The 15,092-nt window shown below is 39.5% G+C and overlaps 1 protein-coding gene across 2 annotated transcripts in view; it reads left to right on the plus strand.

The window, feature by feature from the left end:
- Exoc4 (exocyst complex component 4) overlaps nt 1–15,092 on the plus strand; it is a 702,198-nt gene that overhangs the window by 526,125 nt on the left and 160,981 nt on the right. For both annotated transcript variants that reach the window (XM_021164590.2, XM_021164588.2), the window contains exon 12: nt 12,796–12,932. In XM_021164590.2, coding sequence (XP_021020249.1) covers nt 12,796–12,932 — 137 coding nt within the window. The remainder of the gene's footprint in view (nt 1–12,795; nt 12,933–15,092) is intronic.

Raw genomic sequence — 15,092 nt, forward strand, 5'->3', positions numbered from 1 at the left:
GTGGGGGAGTCCTCACGTTGTGGGTCTTTCACTACTAGTTATCTTTAGCTCCTTACTGACTCCTTTTAGTCTTAGTCTCATTATCCATATATAGATTGAGTGTCTTTACTTCATAGGATTATTATGAGAGATAAGTTAAGTTTAGAAATACCTAGAAAATTTTCAGTGCTACAGTAAGCAATATGTGCATATTTATTTAATGAAGTAAGTACTTGTTAGCTGGGTGCAATGGCTCATACATACAGCTTCAGCACCAGGACAGGAAATTATGAGTTCAAGGCCAGCTGGTCTATGTAATGAGACTTTGTCTCAAGTAACATGAATAAATACTTGGCAGTTGTTCTCCTGTCCACCAGATTACTGAGTAGTAAAAGTCGAGGACAGTATTATGAAATGTGTGTAAATCAAAGAAGAGAGAAACTGCCTAAGGTTGTAACAGAATAAGAACTATTGGGGGCTAGTGGAAAAAGAAATAAAATTCTTTTTAAAAAATGTAGCCACTGGGAATGGAGACAGATAAGAAGGAAAAAGGGTTATACTTCAGAATACATCACAAAAATTAAAATCTATAACATGAACTTTAGTATTTTCTTTCAAATATCTGTACTAGGGAAATAAAGACTATTTTATCTTTGACTCCCCCTCACCCCACCCCCACATCTAAGTGTTGAACTCAGACCCTCATGTGTGCTAGGCAGGCAGGCTCTAAGCTACACTCTAATCCCTAAAGGAACATTTCTCAAAATGCTTAGAAAATTCTCATTTTGATTTCAGCAATTAAATCAATTTTAGTTTTTACTAAAGGAAGAAATTCAGTTGTCACAAATTTAAGGTACTTATTCTAAATCAAATGTGCTTTGCACAAATGCCATGGAGACAGAGTGCGGGATGGGTGTCTGTGTCTATGAAAAGAGGAAGTCCGGGGCCAGAGCACTCGTTTGTCTGCCCATCTGGAAATCTCCAGTGATCCAGGCTCTTAATTTTACCTCATTCTTAGGAGAAAAGAGAAACAATAAGAGGAGAAAATGGGCTGCGAGGGCATTCTACTTTTCATTTAAAAAAATAATTCAAGTGATAACAGGAGCAGGGAGTTTAAAAGAAAAAATGAAAGGCCATTATAATGATTTGAATGCTCAGTCTGTATTTTGCTGTGGGTTCTATTGTTCTCAGCTACATGGGAACCATGGTAATTTTATGAATCATTAGAATTTTCTTTCCAAATTATATGTGCATGTTCTCAAAGTGCCTCCTCCTAAGTTCCCCACAGTAAAAGGCTGCTGAACAATTTCATTTAATGCATTTGAATCTTGTGCTAATGTTGTATTTTTAAATATTTGTACTTAGCAAACCAAAGACAAAATAATGACAGCTGAGTCTTTGTGCATTTTACATCTCCTACTTTTGAACTGAGTCTGTTTCCTTTCTCATGTTCTGTCTAGTGAGGAGTGGTGGAAACATGAAACCTAGGTTAGCATCATGGTGGCTTAAAAGTCCATGTTAAAAACACTCAAAACCAGTATTTGAGCTTTGTGCTTAGACGCATGTCCTCTGAGACACAGTGTCTGCAGAGAGTGCTACTGATGCCTGAACCTTACCTCTGTAGCCATGATGGCGCCCGGTGGCCAGGTCACTAATTAGGCCTTTCCATCCAAGTGTGAGCCACAGAAAAATCAGTGAGTGAAGGTGAGAGAGAGAGAGAGTGTTAATCTACTTCCTCGGGCATTATTCTTCCTATTTGGGGCATTAAAACATTCACACCTTTAAAAACAGTGATATTACAGATTTTTATCTTTTATCTTGTTTTAAGAATGAAGGAGTTTCTCTTTACTTAATAAGATAAAAGGTTAGATCTCTGTTTATCTACCTTTTTTTCTAATTAGTGAAATCCCACTGTCTAGAAAGCATTGTACATTCTAAGTGTTGGCTATGTCTTTCCCAGGGTGTAGGTGTTTCCTATGTGAAGACTGTCTAAGAAGGAAGTACTTCAAAGGCTCAATATTCTGGGTTTTAAGCACTTACTATTCTTATGCATGGTAGGAGAGCTGCCTCCCTGGGCAGTGTGTAGGTGGTTCTATTACTGTTCTTTTCACACTAGCTTTGGCAGGATGCCCTGGAGTTTAGTTCATTGGAATGCATCATGGGGATTTCCAAGCTCATTTTTGGTCCATTTCCTCACAAATAATGCACTCCAGTAGCTAAAGCCTAACAAAGAGAAGCCTGATTGATGTGGGCCGAAAACTTAGAAGGTGACCTAAAAACCAACGTTTCTGTTACCATGGGTGGCTGGAGATGTCATGAAGAATATCCTATTCCTTGCAAATGAAGAAAGGGACAAAGACTCACTCAACTCTCCCAAGTCTGTCAACAGAAAAATCATGTTAGGAGCCCAGCTCTCCTGTTGGCTAGTCTTTCAGTTTTGGGGTGCCTGCAACACATTCCAGCTTGTCCAACATGGAAAGGTCACATAGAGTAGTTAAGTTTGTTCCTAGAATGAGCTAGAATGCTGGGTTACAACTGCCAGATTTTTTTTTTTTTTTTTTTTATGAGAATCAACATTAGAAGTCATTCCTCCTCAGATGTTCTCACTCCTAGAATGGAGCAGATTTGGGTTGTAGTCTTCTTTTGAACGCATTTCCCCTTGCATGTGTGGATGATTGCACACTTGCTCACATACTCTCTGCCCTGAACAGGTCCATATGTTCCATTTTTACTGGAAGCCAAGCTTCGCATTCCTCCTCCTCCTCAGAGGACTCCAGAGCTCACCTCAGAGGTACCCAAGTAACCCAGGCTGAAATGATTTGTAGAGAAGCTTGTCAGCATAATTGATTATTATATGGTGTGAGCCACCAAAGACAGGTGAGCCTGCACAGAGTGGAACAAATTTCTATGTTGTATGCATCTCCCATTGGGGCCACCCTGTCTTCCTCCTCTGACATGTTGATTTATATATTTGCAACTCTTCCCTAATGAATCGTGTCCTGTTGTAAGACACTGGAACCTCCTGCTGAGCATCCTACCTCTGCTAACACAAGAACAGTAAAAGATCTGCTCTAAATTCTTGGTTCTGTTAGTTGGCCCTAACAGAAATGGTTGAGAATGTTTAATCTTTAAAAGGACAAAAGTCACATAAAATGTTTGAATAATGTTGCTACCTTAAGGAACAGGATCGAGTGATTACATGACATAGTTTAGTCACAGTGGCTTGAGAATGTAAGAAATGTAAAGAAATAAAAGCATATCCCAGCACCTTTGGTGGTAGCTTGATGTTCTGGCATCCTCTGCAAACCTTCTAACTGTAAACTGCTTTGAGTGTTAGACTTGCTATAAAATGGGGAAGCTAATGACTGTTCTACTTTCTCACAATCTGTTAGGATCTTACATGAGATATTTACAGTGTTGGGTGTTCTCAGGAACAGGAAGAGTAGTGTTAGAAAACGTTGTGGTTATGCTGATAGCAGCACAGGGGAAATTATGCTAAGACCCAGTTTGAAGAAATCTTAGTCCTGTGCCCTTCCAGTCTTGTCCTTTCATCTTAGGTATCAATTCCTGGTGAATTAAAATGCTTTGGGAAAAAATAAAAAGAGAAAAGAAGGCTTAACAGAGGACTTGAGGTATCCATAAATAGACCTTGGGCTAATGGCATTGAAGGTCCATGCCTCCAGAAGGCTGGCCAAACAGAACATCCAACTGATGAGCCTTCCTGTCTATCCTGTGTACCTACTGAGTTGCGTATGTCACACCTTCCTTCATGACACGATTCCAGTGAACTGTCTCTCTTCCCTCTCCTCACCCTGTGTTCACAGCGTGCTGAAAACCTGGCCTCACCAAATCCATCACTATAACAATTGTAAATGTTGTATAAACCTTCTGCAAGCATCCATCAGTCATCTTGACCTTGCTGAACATTGCACCATAGACTACCAAAGACATTAGCCCATCATTTACAGTTCGGTAGAAGCAACACAAACAGTGATTAGAAGATGGGCTGGTTGAGCTCAAATATTAGATGGAACTATTACTTTGTATTCGTGTGTTTGTGTTCCTTGTAGAACCTAGCACCTCAGTTTTTCCATCTGTAAAATAGAATGTTAATATGTACCTCGTTGGTGCCTAAATAAGATTACCATGAGTTAAATAAGATAATGCATATAATGTGTGTAGGGTTCACTATAATCTTATGGTTTGTTTCAAATTTTTCTTTAAAAGTTAAACCTCAAGAAGATAGGAAATCTGTGTGCCTGTGTGTGTACTGTGGTACTGCTACATCCTACAGCATAGTGTGGTGATAGTGCCTGCCACGTAACCGACGCCATATCAGTGAGTACTGGATGGTGAAAGATAGTTTGTCCATCTTACAACCCTTACGTTTACCTTAACATGAATTGTATTTACAGTGTAGTTATTTCCATATTAAGAGAAAGGAATCCTCATCTTGGCACTGAAGAGCTCTAAGGGTCAGAATTTGTCTTTCAGGATCTCTGTTCTCTACAGATGTGTCTGGACGGTTCCCTTTCAAGTCTTTTTGCTCTTGCAGCAAGTCAGCTGCTTTATTATTTCCTTTTGAATAAGTTAGCTTTAAGAAAGCCAGTATTTGTTGTGTTAAGAAACTAATAACAAGGGGATTTCCAAAATGTATTTGTTTCCGCTGTAGACTGTGGAATAGTAAGCCCTTAGGGCAGAATGTTTAGCTATACCCAGCTGTGAAGGACACTGATGACTGGAGGAAACCCTCCAGGTTCTCCTGTCTCCTGGGGAGTGGGGGTGGGGGGAGGGCTGGAGTAACCCCGCCTTGTTGTTTACTGTCCAGTGTTCTTGCTTACCCGCTTCCTCAGCACTTTTTCCTTACCTCTGGTTTTTGTTGGTGCTATTTTGGTGTTTTATTTTGTTTGACGTGAAAATGCTGGTACAGTACATGTTTTATTATAATGATATTTTGTCGATGGTCTTCTCTAAGTATAAACTACTTCAGTAGCATGGGAGGTCTAAGCTAATAGCACTGGCCAGGGTTGACCTGTTGTCGTTTCCTAAGAGGAAGAGTTCATGTAAAGTAAATAATCAAGAGGCCTCAGGGTGTTACTTGTATAGGTATCTCATAGTGACTGTGATTCTTATGACTGAGAAATCAAGATCAGTCAGCAGCTTCTTCTATACTATTCCCCTAGATATCATCTAACAAAATAAAATTATATTGATATACGAGAATAATGAAATGTGATCTGCTGTTATTTTCTCAAAAACAATTACTAATGTAAAACATAGTATTTCATTTTCCTATGCTGCCTTCTCACTTTAATCATGAAGCCAAGGTCATGGCACAGATTTAAATTATTCCAAATATCACGATCAGTTTTCCATATGCTTTCAAAGTTGAATCTATGGCCTCTTCTATTCATCTCAGATGAATTTATTTACAGTGATTACAGCATACTTATAGCATTGCACTTCCATACTCCAGAACAGTTGCACTTGAGAAACATCTACTCTAGAAATACTAAAAGTCAAACAAGAAGTTAGGAATAGCATCTGTTGGACTATCCAGAGACTACCCCACCCAGGGATCCATCCCATAATCAGCCACCAAACCCAGACAGTATAGCATATGCCAGAAAGATTTTGTTGAAGAGACCCTGTTATAGCTGTCTCATATGAGGCTATGCCAGTACCTGGCAAATACAGAAGTGGATGCTCACAGTCATCTATAAAATGGAACACAGGGCCCCCAATGGAGAAGCTAAAGAAAGCACCCAAGGTGCTGAAGGGGTCTGCAACCCTATAGGTGGAACAACATTATGAACTAGCCAGTGCCCCCAGAGCTCGTATCTCTAGCTGCATATGTAGCAGAAGATGTCCTAGTCAGCCATCACTTTCCACTGGGAAGAGAGGCCTCTTGGTATTGCAAACTTTATATGCCCCAGTACAGGGGAATGCCAGGGCCAAGAAGCAGGAGTGGGTAGGTAGGGGAGCGGAGGGGGGGGGGCGGTAATAGGGAACTTTCGAGATAGCATTTGAAATGTTTGTAATAAAAAAAAAAGGAATAGCATCCATAATTAAGGAGTTATGTTTTGAAACTCCAGCTCCAGCTAGCTAGTCCCTGAGCACGTTATTAATCAGAACAGGACTCCTTAGAAGGTAAGAAGGAATCAAACTGAGGTCATCAGGCTGAGCCATCTCAGTCTCATTCTCCAAGGTGTTAAAGAGCAAATAAGCTTGTGTAATTACTTACATGAATTCTAAAGAAATCTAGTATTTTCTGATTCTCCAAATTTTTATATCATTTTTTCTGAGGCAGTTATAAATCCTGCTTAATTTTTTGGCCTGCAGAAGGAGCTTCAGAATGCTTCTCTTTGACTACACTGTAGATCTACATTTAAAGTAGGTATCAGGTCATTAGTGACATCAAAATGGATTCATTTGCTGCATCTTGTTTTTGGAAAAGAGATTTTCAAAATGTTCTGTCCTCTATACACATATTCTTCATAAAAGATTTGGCTTCTGACTGCCTCTCAGCCTGCTCTTCTGACACATCCACTCTCCGCTCTTCCCTCCTCCCCATCACAAAGGACCACTCAGTTGCTTGAGTCCAGTTTTAGTTCATATACACACTGTTTCACTAGCCTCAAGGTCTTTGCTAGCACTCTTGTTCAGCCTATAAAAACTCTTATTTTGGCACTCAATTCAGGTGCAAATCCTTCTTTCTTAACACTGTCCAACCATCTGCCTCAGCACCATTAACTTTTTCTATGCCTCTGCTGTATTTTAGATAAACTTATTTATTCATCCATAATTGCTAGTAGGCAGGAATCCTGTCCTTTTTTGTCCTTGAATCTTCAGTTAGACCAGTGTCACACACAGAAAAGATAGTTTTCTATTTAATGAATTAGTTAAATTTCTTTGATCTTCTCTAGACAGCTCTTACCTGGTGGCCAGCAGTAATAGTTTCAGTAATTGTGTTGTACCCTCACATTTAGAAAACGCAAAGGCCATTAAAACAGGATGCTGAGAAAGGCATTGCGAGGGGCGGACCAATCTTAGAACTTTCTGAAGGAGTATCTGTTTGTTTATGCAGTAAGTGGATAGAACAGTTTAAATCTGAAGTTTACCATCTGCCATGCACCACCAAGCAGATTTCACACACACACACACACACACACACACACACACACACACACACACACGTCTAGCACAAATGGCTTCCATCCTAACAGTGTAGCTACTGATGACCTTTAATCCTGAGCTTCTTCTCCCCATCAAATCAGATGTGAAACACTTCTGTAAATGCCCACTTCCATTCCACAGTTTCTCCAGGCTCTTGATCCCTGAGACTGTTCAAGTGTACTACTAGTCTGTTACTCCATAGGTCTTTTACCTTGCCTTGCTCTGCAGCGTCACATTGTATTACGACTTTACTTATCATTCCTCTTTGAGTGGTCAGCTTTTTGTTGTTGGTCATTTCCTGGTTTTGCTGTAGGTATAAGATGTTTTTATTGAGAAACAAACTTCAGAGTACATCTTCAATTACCTACTTGTCATCCTCCTTCCTCAGTAAGGACTGAAGGAAACCATTGTATAGACAGGAGTTACAGAGCTTACTAAGCACCTTTTGTGTGTCAGGTCCTATATATATCCTGTCTCTTCAGAAATCTTATGGACCATTGGGAGAACAATTAAAAACATGGAAATATTATAGAAAACCAATTTAAGATGTTCTCGCTGTTTTTAGCAGGAAGCCCTCTCCCCTCTCAGTGTGGGCTAAGAAAGAATCTTCCAGCAGGGAAGGGAAAATGTCTTCCCTCAGCTTGGAAAGATAAGAAAATGGTTTCCAGACAAAGGGGACAGGGGACAGAGCATTTTAGGCAATAATAAGACCCTGAAATAGCTATGGGTGATTGAAAGGATTCCACCATAGCTTAACCTTACAGATTGGGGTGGGGGTGGTAGGAAGCTAGAGATGAAAAATGGAAGCCATCTAAAGGGCCTTTTGCATTATTAGAAGAACACCAACCTAGCCACTACAAAGTTTGAAGGCAGTGAGAGACATGATCAAATGTAACTTAAAACTGTTTCCTATTCTGTTAAGCTTCACATCGTAAACAGTAGTCATCTTAAGTTCGAAGACTGTTCATGCTTTTAGTCATGCAGTAGCTACCCATTCCAAACCTATCCGGCACCTTAGGACCCTTTGTTTCCCTATCAGAGTCTACCTCCCTCAGGGAGGCTACTAAGGACCCTGTGTTTCCCTATCAGAGTCTACCTCCCTCAGGGAGGCTACTACTCTAGCTGATCTCATCAATGATTATTCATGTGGGGGTTTGATTTTGGTTTTGCTCCCCCCTTCTGAAAGTACCATGTATTACTTCACTGAATACAATTTATAAATAACCTACATTGCGTTAGCTATACAGGCCCAGTGTTAGTGATATGAGGGAATGGTCATTGACTTTATTTTTTTAAAATTACAGTCTAGTGGATGAGATAGCCAAGGGAACCAGTGATTATCAGAACCCACAGAAGAAGACACTTAAAGTGGGTAACACATGTGCTAACGCATCAAGAAAGGGATTCATGACAGGAAGAGCATTGTAGACAGAAAGATCTACTGGCATGAAGGCATAGAGGCAGGGGGTTAGCTGGATGCAAGTGTGAGATAGTAACCTAGTATGGTTAAGCAAAGGATGTGCATGAAACCGGAGAGAAGCCTAGGGCAGTAGAGGAGCCAAAATTAAACAGGTTTGTATTATAGGAAGAGAAATGCATAGATGGGAAAAGAAGCCCTAAAATTCTCCTCTGCATGTCCAAGCATGTCGTGAGGCCTACTTGCTGTAGGAAATATCCTTACAAATACATTTTCAGCAAATGTAAAGGGATGGTCTATGCCAAATGTTTCTATGTTTTGAGGGCTTTTTAAAAGTCCATTAATAAGAATAAAGATAGCCTCTACAGTCCTTTCCCAAAGATTCACTGTAGCACTAATGTATGAAGGCTTTCAAGTCTCCCAGTATAGAAACAATTTCAGTTTTCTTTATCTTATCATTTTCGAAAGCATTTGAGTATGGAGCCAACTTTCTATAATATAATGTTTATATTTATTTTATGAAGCCCAATATTGGCAAACAGTGGTTGGGTCTCAAACAAAACCAAACGAAACCAACAATACTCTCCATTCATAAGGGTTGTTTGTCTGTGCATTGATTAGGATCCACTCTAGGATCACCTTCATGCGGGGCAAGAGTTCTTATACATACTCCGCCCCAGCCCCGCCCCAGCCCCGCTCCAGCCCCGCCCCAGCACGTTGGGCACTCTTGTATCCCTGTGAGAACTCCAGCTGTTGATGTTTCAGAACAGCTTCTCATTGCATTCGCTGTCTGGGGATCTTTTTTCCCCTTGTTTTTTGCCATGCCCAGACTTCATTACCTGCTAATGAAGAACTGTGAACTTAGCTGTTTCTAAACAAATATAAATCCCTTTAAATGTGTTTAATAGCAATTATAATGAATAAAATCACTTTTACTTATTATGAAGTCCTTATGCTCACACTCACAGTCTTCTAAATTAATACTGCACCAGTAAAGCTGTGACGATGCTTGAACCAAAAATCAAACAAATAAAACCAGGATTGGCCTTGTTGAGATTTAATGTTTCCAGCGTTTATCTGTCAGGACCACTGATTTGGAAACTGTTGTAACTTCTTGGAAAAGGTAGACCTTTTTCCCCATAAAAATTCCCATCATTTTGCAGAGTGCAGTTTCATTTTCCTTGAAGAGAACGTAGTGATTGATTATCCAGAGTGCTGCGGTGACAAGGTAAACCAACCAAATAGCTTGGAAATTGTATGTAATCATATAGCATCACATAGGGGCCATGTCGAGCACAGCCATTGGAATTAAATTGTGCCTTTCTCGTTAGTCCCTGCTGGTATTTCCTGCTCCCCTCCAAAACCTCCACCTCCAGAGACTATTCAGTCATCCTTTCCCCTCCAAACTGTCAGTTCCATTCTTATTACCCAAACGCACTGCAGTAGATAGAGAACAAACCCCCCTCACCCAAAGAGATTGCAAGCTGCAGGTGCCTGTTTCCCACATCCCTTGCCTATGTGACTTTCAGTGAGAAGATTTTACATTTCCTCTGTGAGCATCCTTTATTAGTTCTGAAGATGCTGCCACGTGATGAGGAAGTGAAAGGAAGGATGGGAGATGAATAAGAGGAAAAGGGGCATGTCAGCGCTTTGAGAAGCTGATGATCTAGTTGTGAAGGCCAGACACACCTGCAGAAGCCTGAGAACAGCTACACACTACTAATTCAGCCAGTGTCAGAGTACCAATGCACAGATTGAATACGTGAGTCAGAGGGCCAATAAAGGAGCAGTCAAATTACCCTTGTTATTAGTGGACTAAATTGAGTCATAGTAAAGGAAGGGGCTACCCAAGCTCCCCGAAGCTGATTATCAATCGTGTAATTGAGGACAGAGCCAGGCCCTTTCTCCTAATGATCAGAGTAATCTCCTCGTGTTCGTCTTACACTGCTTTAGAATTGCAGCAGGCTTTGTGAGGGTGGCTGAGCTCCTCTCTGCTTTATTAATTGCTGTCCACATTTTGTAGCATATCTTGTGTTCTGAATTGGGATGAGGATTTTAGATGCTTAACGTGGGGACATGTAGCCGGGCAGAATCAATTCCTGTCAGTCACACACAAATACAGAGGAATGGGATTATAGATCAGGGTGAAGCTGCAGTGCTTTAATCTCAAAATCAATACAGAAAAGGAAGTTGAACTTGTGAGGATTCTATAGAGACTGTAATTTGGTTTCCTGTGAGGTTTGCCTTACATAATATAATGTTCCTTTCTTCTCTCCTTCTAATTATTTCAGTAGGAATGGGAAGGGGAGGGAGGGGCAGGCATAGGAGGGAGAAGCCTCTACCACCAAATCATCTCAAATAAGCATACAACTGTAGCTCATAAGTCAAGCTAATCCTCCATGTATTTACTTTGATCTGATCTTTTTATTTTCAGGGAAAAATTGTCTAAAATCCTGTCTCCATGGTGTATCTTTAAGCATAATAAAATGCTTCTTTGATTCTTTCCTAGGTCACTGTGAGACTGTAAAAGGTATTTTTTAATATTTACTTTTATGGCTAACTCTGCTTTAGCCTGTGTGATTTTATTCTAATAAATAGCAAACTCTTTATTGACCAAAGGATTCTAGGCTGGTAGGCATGCGATTAATATTTACTTCAGTGTGTAATTCTGCTCTTGTTGCAAGAGTCATGAAATAATGGTTTAAAAAAAAACTGAGTCTTTTCTCAAAGATTTAGAAGTTATTGAATGTTCCTCTTTTCAGAAGCAACACTAACTTGCTGCATAGTGCTCTAGTCTTGAGATGGTTTTATTATTTTTAAGTTTGGAAGTTCTTTGTTTCAATAAAGTCATAGTCTATGTGTGCCCTTCTTCACCTATGCTGACAACTGTGCCATCATTTGGCCCTCAAGAGCCTTCCTCTGAAAAGAGCTATTGAAGGCTGCTGAAGCTTTAAGAGTCAGGTAGAATGGGCTGTCTTCTGTCCACTGGGGGCATGTCCTTGCAGGAGACTGTAGAGCCCAGCAGCAATCTCTTTTCTTAGGCTCCAGCCATGCCTTGAGCAGTTTAGTTTCACCATGTGATTCCACCATCGTGTGCAACCTTAGCACAGGCTAAAAACAACCCAGCCAGGAAGTTGTGAATGGAAACCTCCAAAGTGAGCAAAAGTAGCCTTTCTCTGGGAGTTGGCTATCTCCTTTTGTTGTTATGGTAATAGATATAAGTGAGAAGCACAGTGAACTCACAGAAAATAATGGGATGTGGTCAAAACTCAGGGCCAGTGCTAAAGCAGAGTAGGAGGTAAAATGAGCAGAGCCTGGGCCCTTGCTTTCCTGTCTCTTCTTTCTCAGCCTGTTTACTCCTCTCTTCACTGACAATAATTGCAGGAGTGCTGAAAGGGTTAACTAAGTTGAAGCAAGTGACGTGCTCAGTGTTGTGTCCTGTACTTGTAAGACCCCTATAAACTCATGATAACCATGAGTATTGTGTGATTTCAAATGATACAACACATGCTGCAGACGCCCTGCAGGCTGTAAGAGATGACCCAAATGTTACTTGTTGTTCTTAATTCAGTGGTGGTTTTGAAATTTAAAATAAACCATGGAAGCCTTTTTCTTTTCCCTGCCTTTAGGAGATCTGTACTCAAGTAGTAATAAATCTCAAAGATGGTAAATAAGGCTTCTATTCACTATGAACACTCTTTCTTAAAACCAAAAAGAAGTTCCAATAGTGGTAACAGGAGCCTATAATCCCAGAACTTGGGAAATGAAGGCAGGAGGGTCATTAATTTAAGCCATTCTGGGCTGTCTCATGAGTTCAATGCCTACCTGAGCTACATAGCAAAACTCAGTCTCAAAAACAGCAAGGAATGGGGATGTTGCTCAGGGAAAGAGTGCAAAATCCTGGTTTCCATCCACAGCACCATTAAAAAAAAAAAGAATAAAAAAATAATCAGATACAGAAATATCTGTAGATGCCGTGAAGTCCACAAAATCTTTTGAAAAATTCCTATCCTGTGTCATTTCTGTGAAAATGCCTTTCAGATCTTTGAAAGACTAGCTCTGTGTAATATATTTATTTGGTTGTTGATTTTAATCCATATTTTTAGATGCCACAAACCCTCAGAAAAGTCAAGTGCTATCACATCCTTTCAGTTGTCCTTGTACATTATTTCTAAATAAACATCTCATGTTTTCTGTGTCTTCTCCTTTGTATTGCTTTCCAGAGCACAATCATCGTGGAGAAGACAGTACAAGACCTCATGAACCTTATGCATGACTTGAGTGCATATTCAGATCAGTTCCTCAACATGGTGTGTGTGAAGCTCCAGGAGTACAAGGACACGTGCTCCACAGCCTACAGGTAGGGCACTAGTGGGGATGCTGACTGGGTGTTTACAAACGCATTCCTACTGATATGATCTGAAGCCTGCCTACTGTCAGAAAAGGACAGTTACACCTATCCTTTTAGCATCAGTTGAAGGGAGAAAAACTCTGGTATGAACTTGAAACCTGTTAGGCCTCAGATTTCTTTTTTCTGGGTTCAACAGATCATCTGGAGCTCATGGCAAGATCATAGCACTTCACATGGAAACCCAATAATAGGAACATCACGGCCTGGTTGGCAAGACTTGGAACAATTGCAGACAAAAGAGAATTAGAATAAAGTACTAAATTATATGTGATATATAATTAAGGATGGGAGGGACAGTACAATGTATAGTTATAATCTGTGAGAAATCCCAGAGAAAAGTGATTACAGACAGGAATGAGTTTGTAGAAGGTGGCATATGTGCTGGACAAAGGATGTTCATGGAAGTGTAGAAAATAATTAATGCATTGCAATAAAGGAAGGGCACACTAACACAGTGGCCTGGCACTGGGAGGAGACAGTAAGAGTTACCTAAGTAGGACATAGTGAGAGATAGTGTTACCTAGGAAGACAAGATTTGGCATGTAGATGTCCTAAGAGTTCTACAGGAGTAAAGAAAAACAGTAATCTGAAAGAGTGATGTCATTCCCATGATGCAAGCCTCCCTCATTCCAGCAGGAAGTATTATTTATCCATTGTCTCATGCCTCAGTTAAATTTAAAAAGCCCTTATCCCATTGAGTTGTGCTCCCAACAATATTTACTTTTTGTTTTCCTCAAAATATCAATATGTTAGATTAAAATCATATACTATATTTTTATATACAGTTACAGACCAAATAAACATCATGGTAATTCAAAATATTAAAATATATTCTGTGGTAACAGAAAATGTAAGTTTTAATTTTTAAACAAATTTGCTTTGCCAAAAATTACAACCTAGTAAGCAAATGTTTCAAGCATAAAAATGTATTCCATACAATAAAACTTAGTGAAGAAATAAAATACAAGTGGTATTCAAAATAGAAAAATGAAAAAGTCCATAAATGGAGCTTTTAGTATCTTTATAAATATCTGATGGAAGATTTCAAATCCCTGGGATTTTTACTTTTTTTTTTTTAATTTTTACTTGAAAAGTAGTAATTGAAGCTACTCAGAAAACAATGAGATGTTTAAGTATGCAATGATTAAATCAACTAATTGATATATCTGTCACCTCATATAATTTATAATGTGATGTGAACATTTAAATTTTACTAAGCAGATTGTGGGAGGGATGTGTTGGCTTTGTTTGCTTTGGTTTGATTTTTCAAGGCAGGGTCCCTCTGTGTCCCTTGCTGTCCTGGAACTCAACTCTGTAGACCAGGTTGGTATCAACTCTAAGATCCACCTGCTTCTGTGTCAGAATGCAGGGATTAAAGACATGAACCACCACACCCAGCCAATTTTTAAAAATATGTTGAATTTAATGGATATTATGTCCTAGAGCAAACACCCCTTTCCCCCTGCCAACCCCATTGCGCCACACACACACACGCACACACACATGCACACACACACACAGCTTAAGTAACCACCTTTTTACCCTCTACATCTCAGGATTTGAATTGTAAAGATTCTACATCTAAAAGAGAATACGTGATATTTCTGTTCCCAGTCTTTGGAAACATTTAAAATAGTGATTTTTACAAATGTGTTTATGATATGCCAAAAGACCTGATGTTTACAAGTATTTACATTCATATCAAAACAACTATATGTCAGCTTTAATATGTGGAGAGGAGGCTGTAGTTTTACAAATTATTTTAGTGGGTACACAAATTGCTGAAGCCACTGACCTAACGTATTTGTTTGAAATTGGAATTTCTGGCTCACTCCAAGGGTGTTCTATTTCTGGGGAAATAAATTCCAAAATGGTTGTACCAATGTGTCACCTATCAAATGAAAATTTTAAAACATTTTAAACATTGAAGCTTCAATTTTAAGCAATGAAGTAGTTTTAAAATAATGTTTTAATAACATTGTGGTTTATGTTTGTGTAGAACCACCATTAAACTTAAAGATTTTTTTAAAATATACATATGTATTAGTTAGGGTTTTACTGCTGTGAACAGACACTATGACCAAGGCAAGTCTTATAAAAAAAAAAAAA

The sequence above is a fragment of the Mus caroli genome, chromosome 6 (assembly GCF_900094665.2).
Source record: "Mus caroli chromosome 6, CAROLI_EIJ_v1.1, whole genome shotgun sequence".
Taxonomy (NCBI): Eukaryota; Metazoa; Chordata; class Mammalia; order Rodentia; family Muridae; genus Mus; species Mus caroli.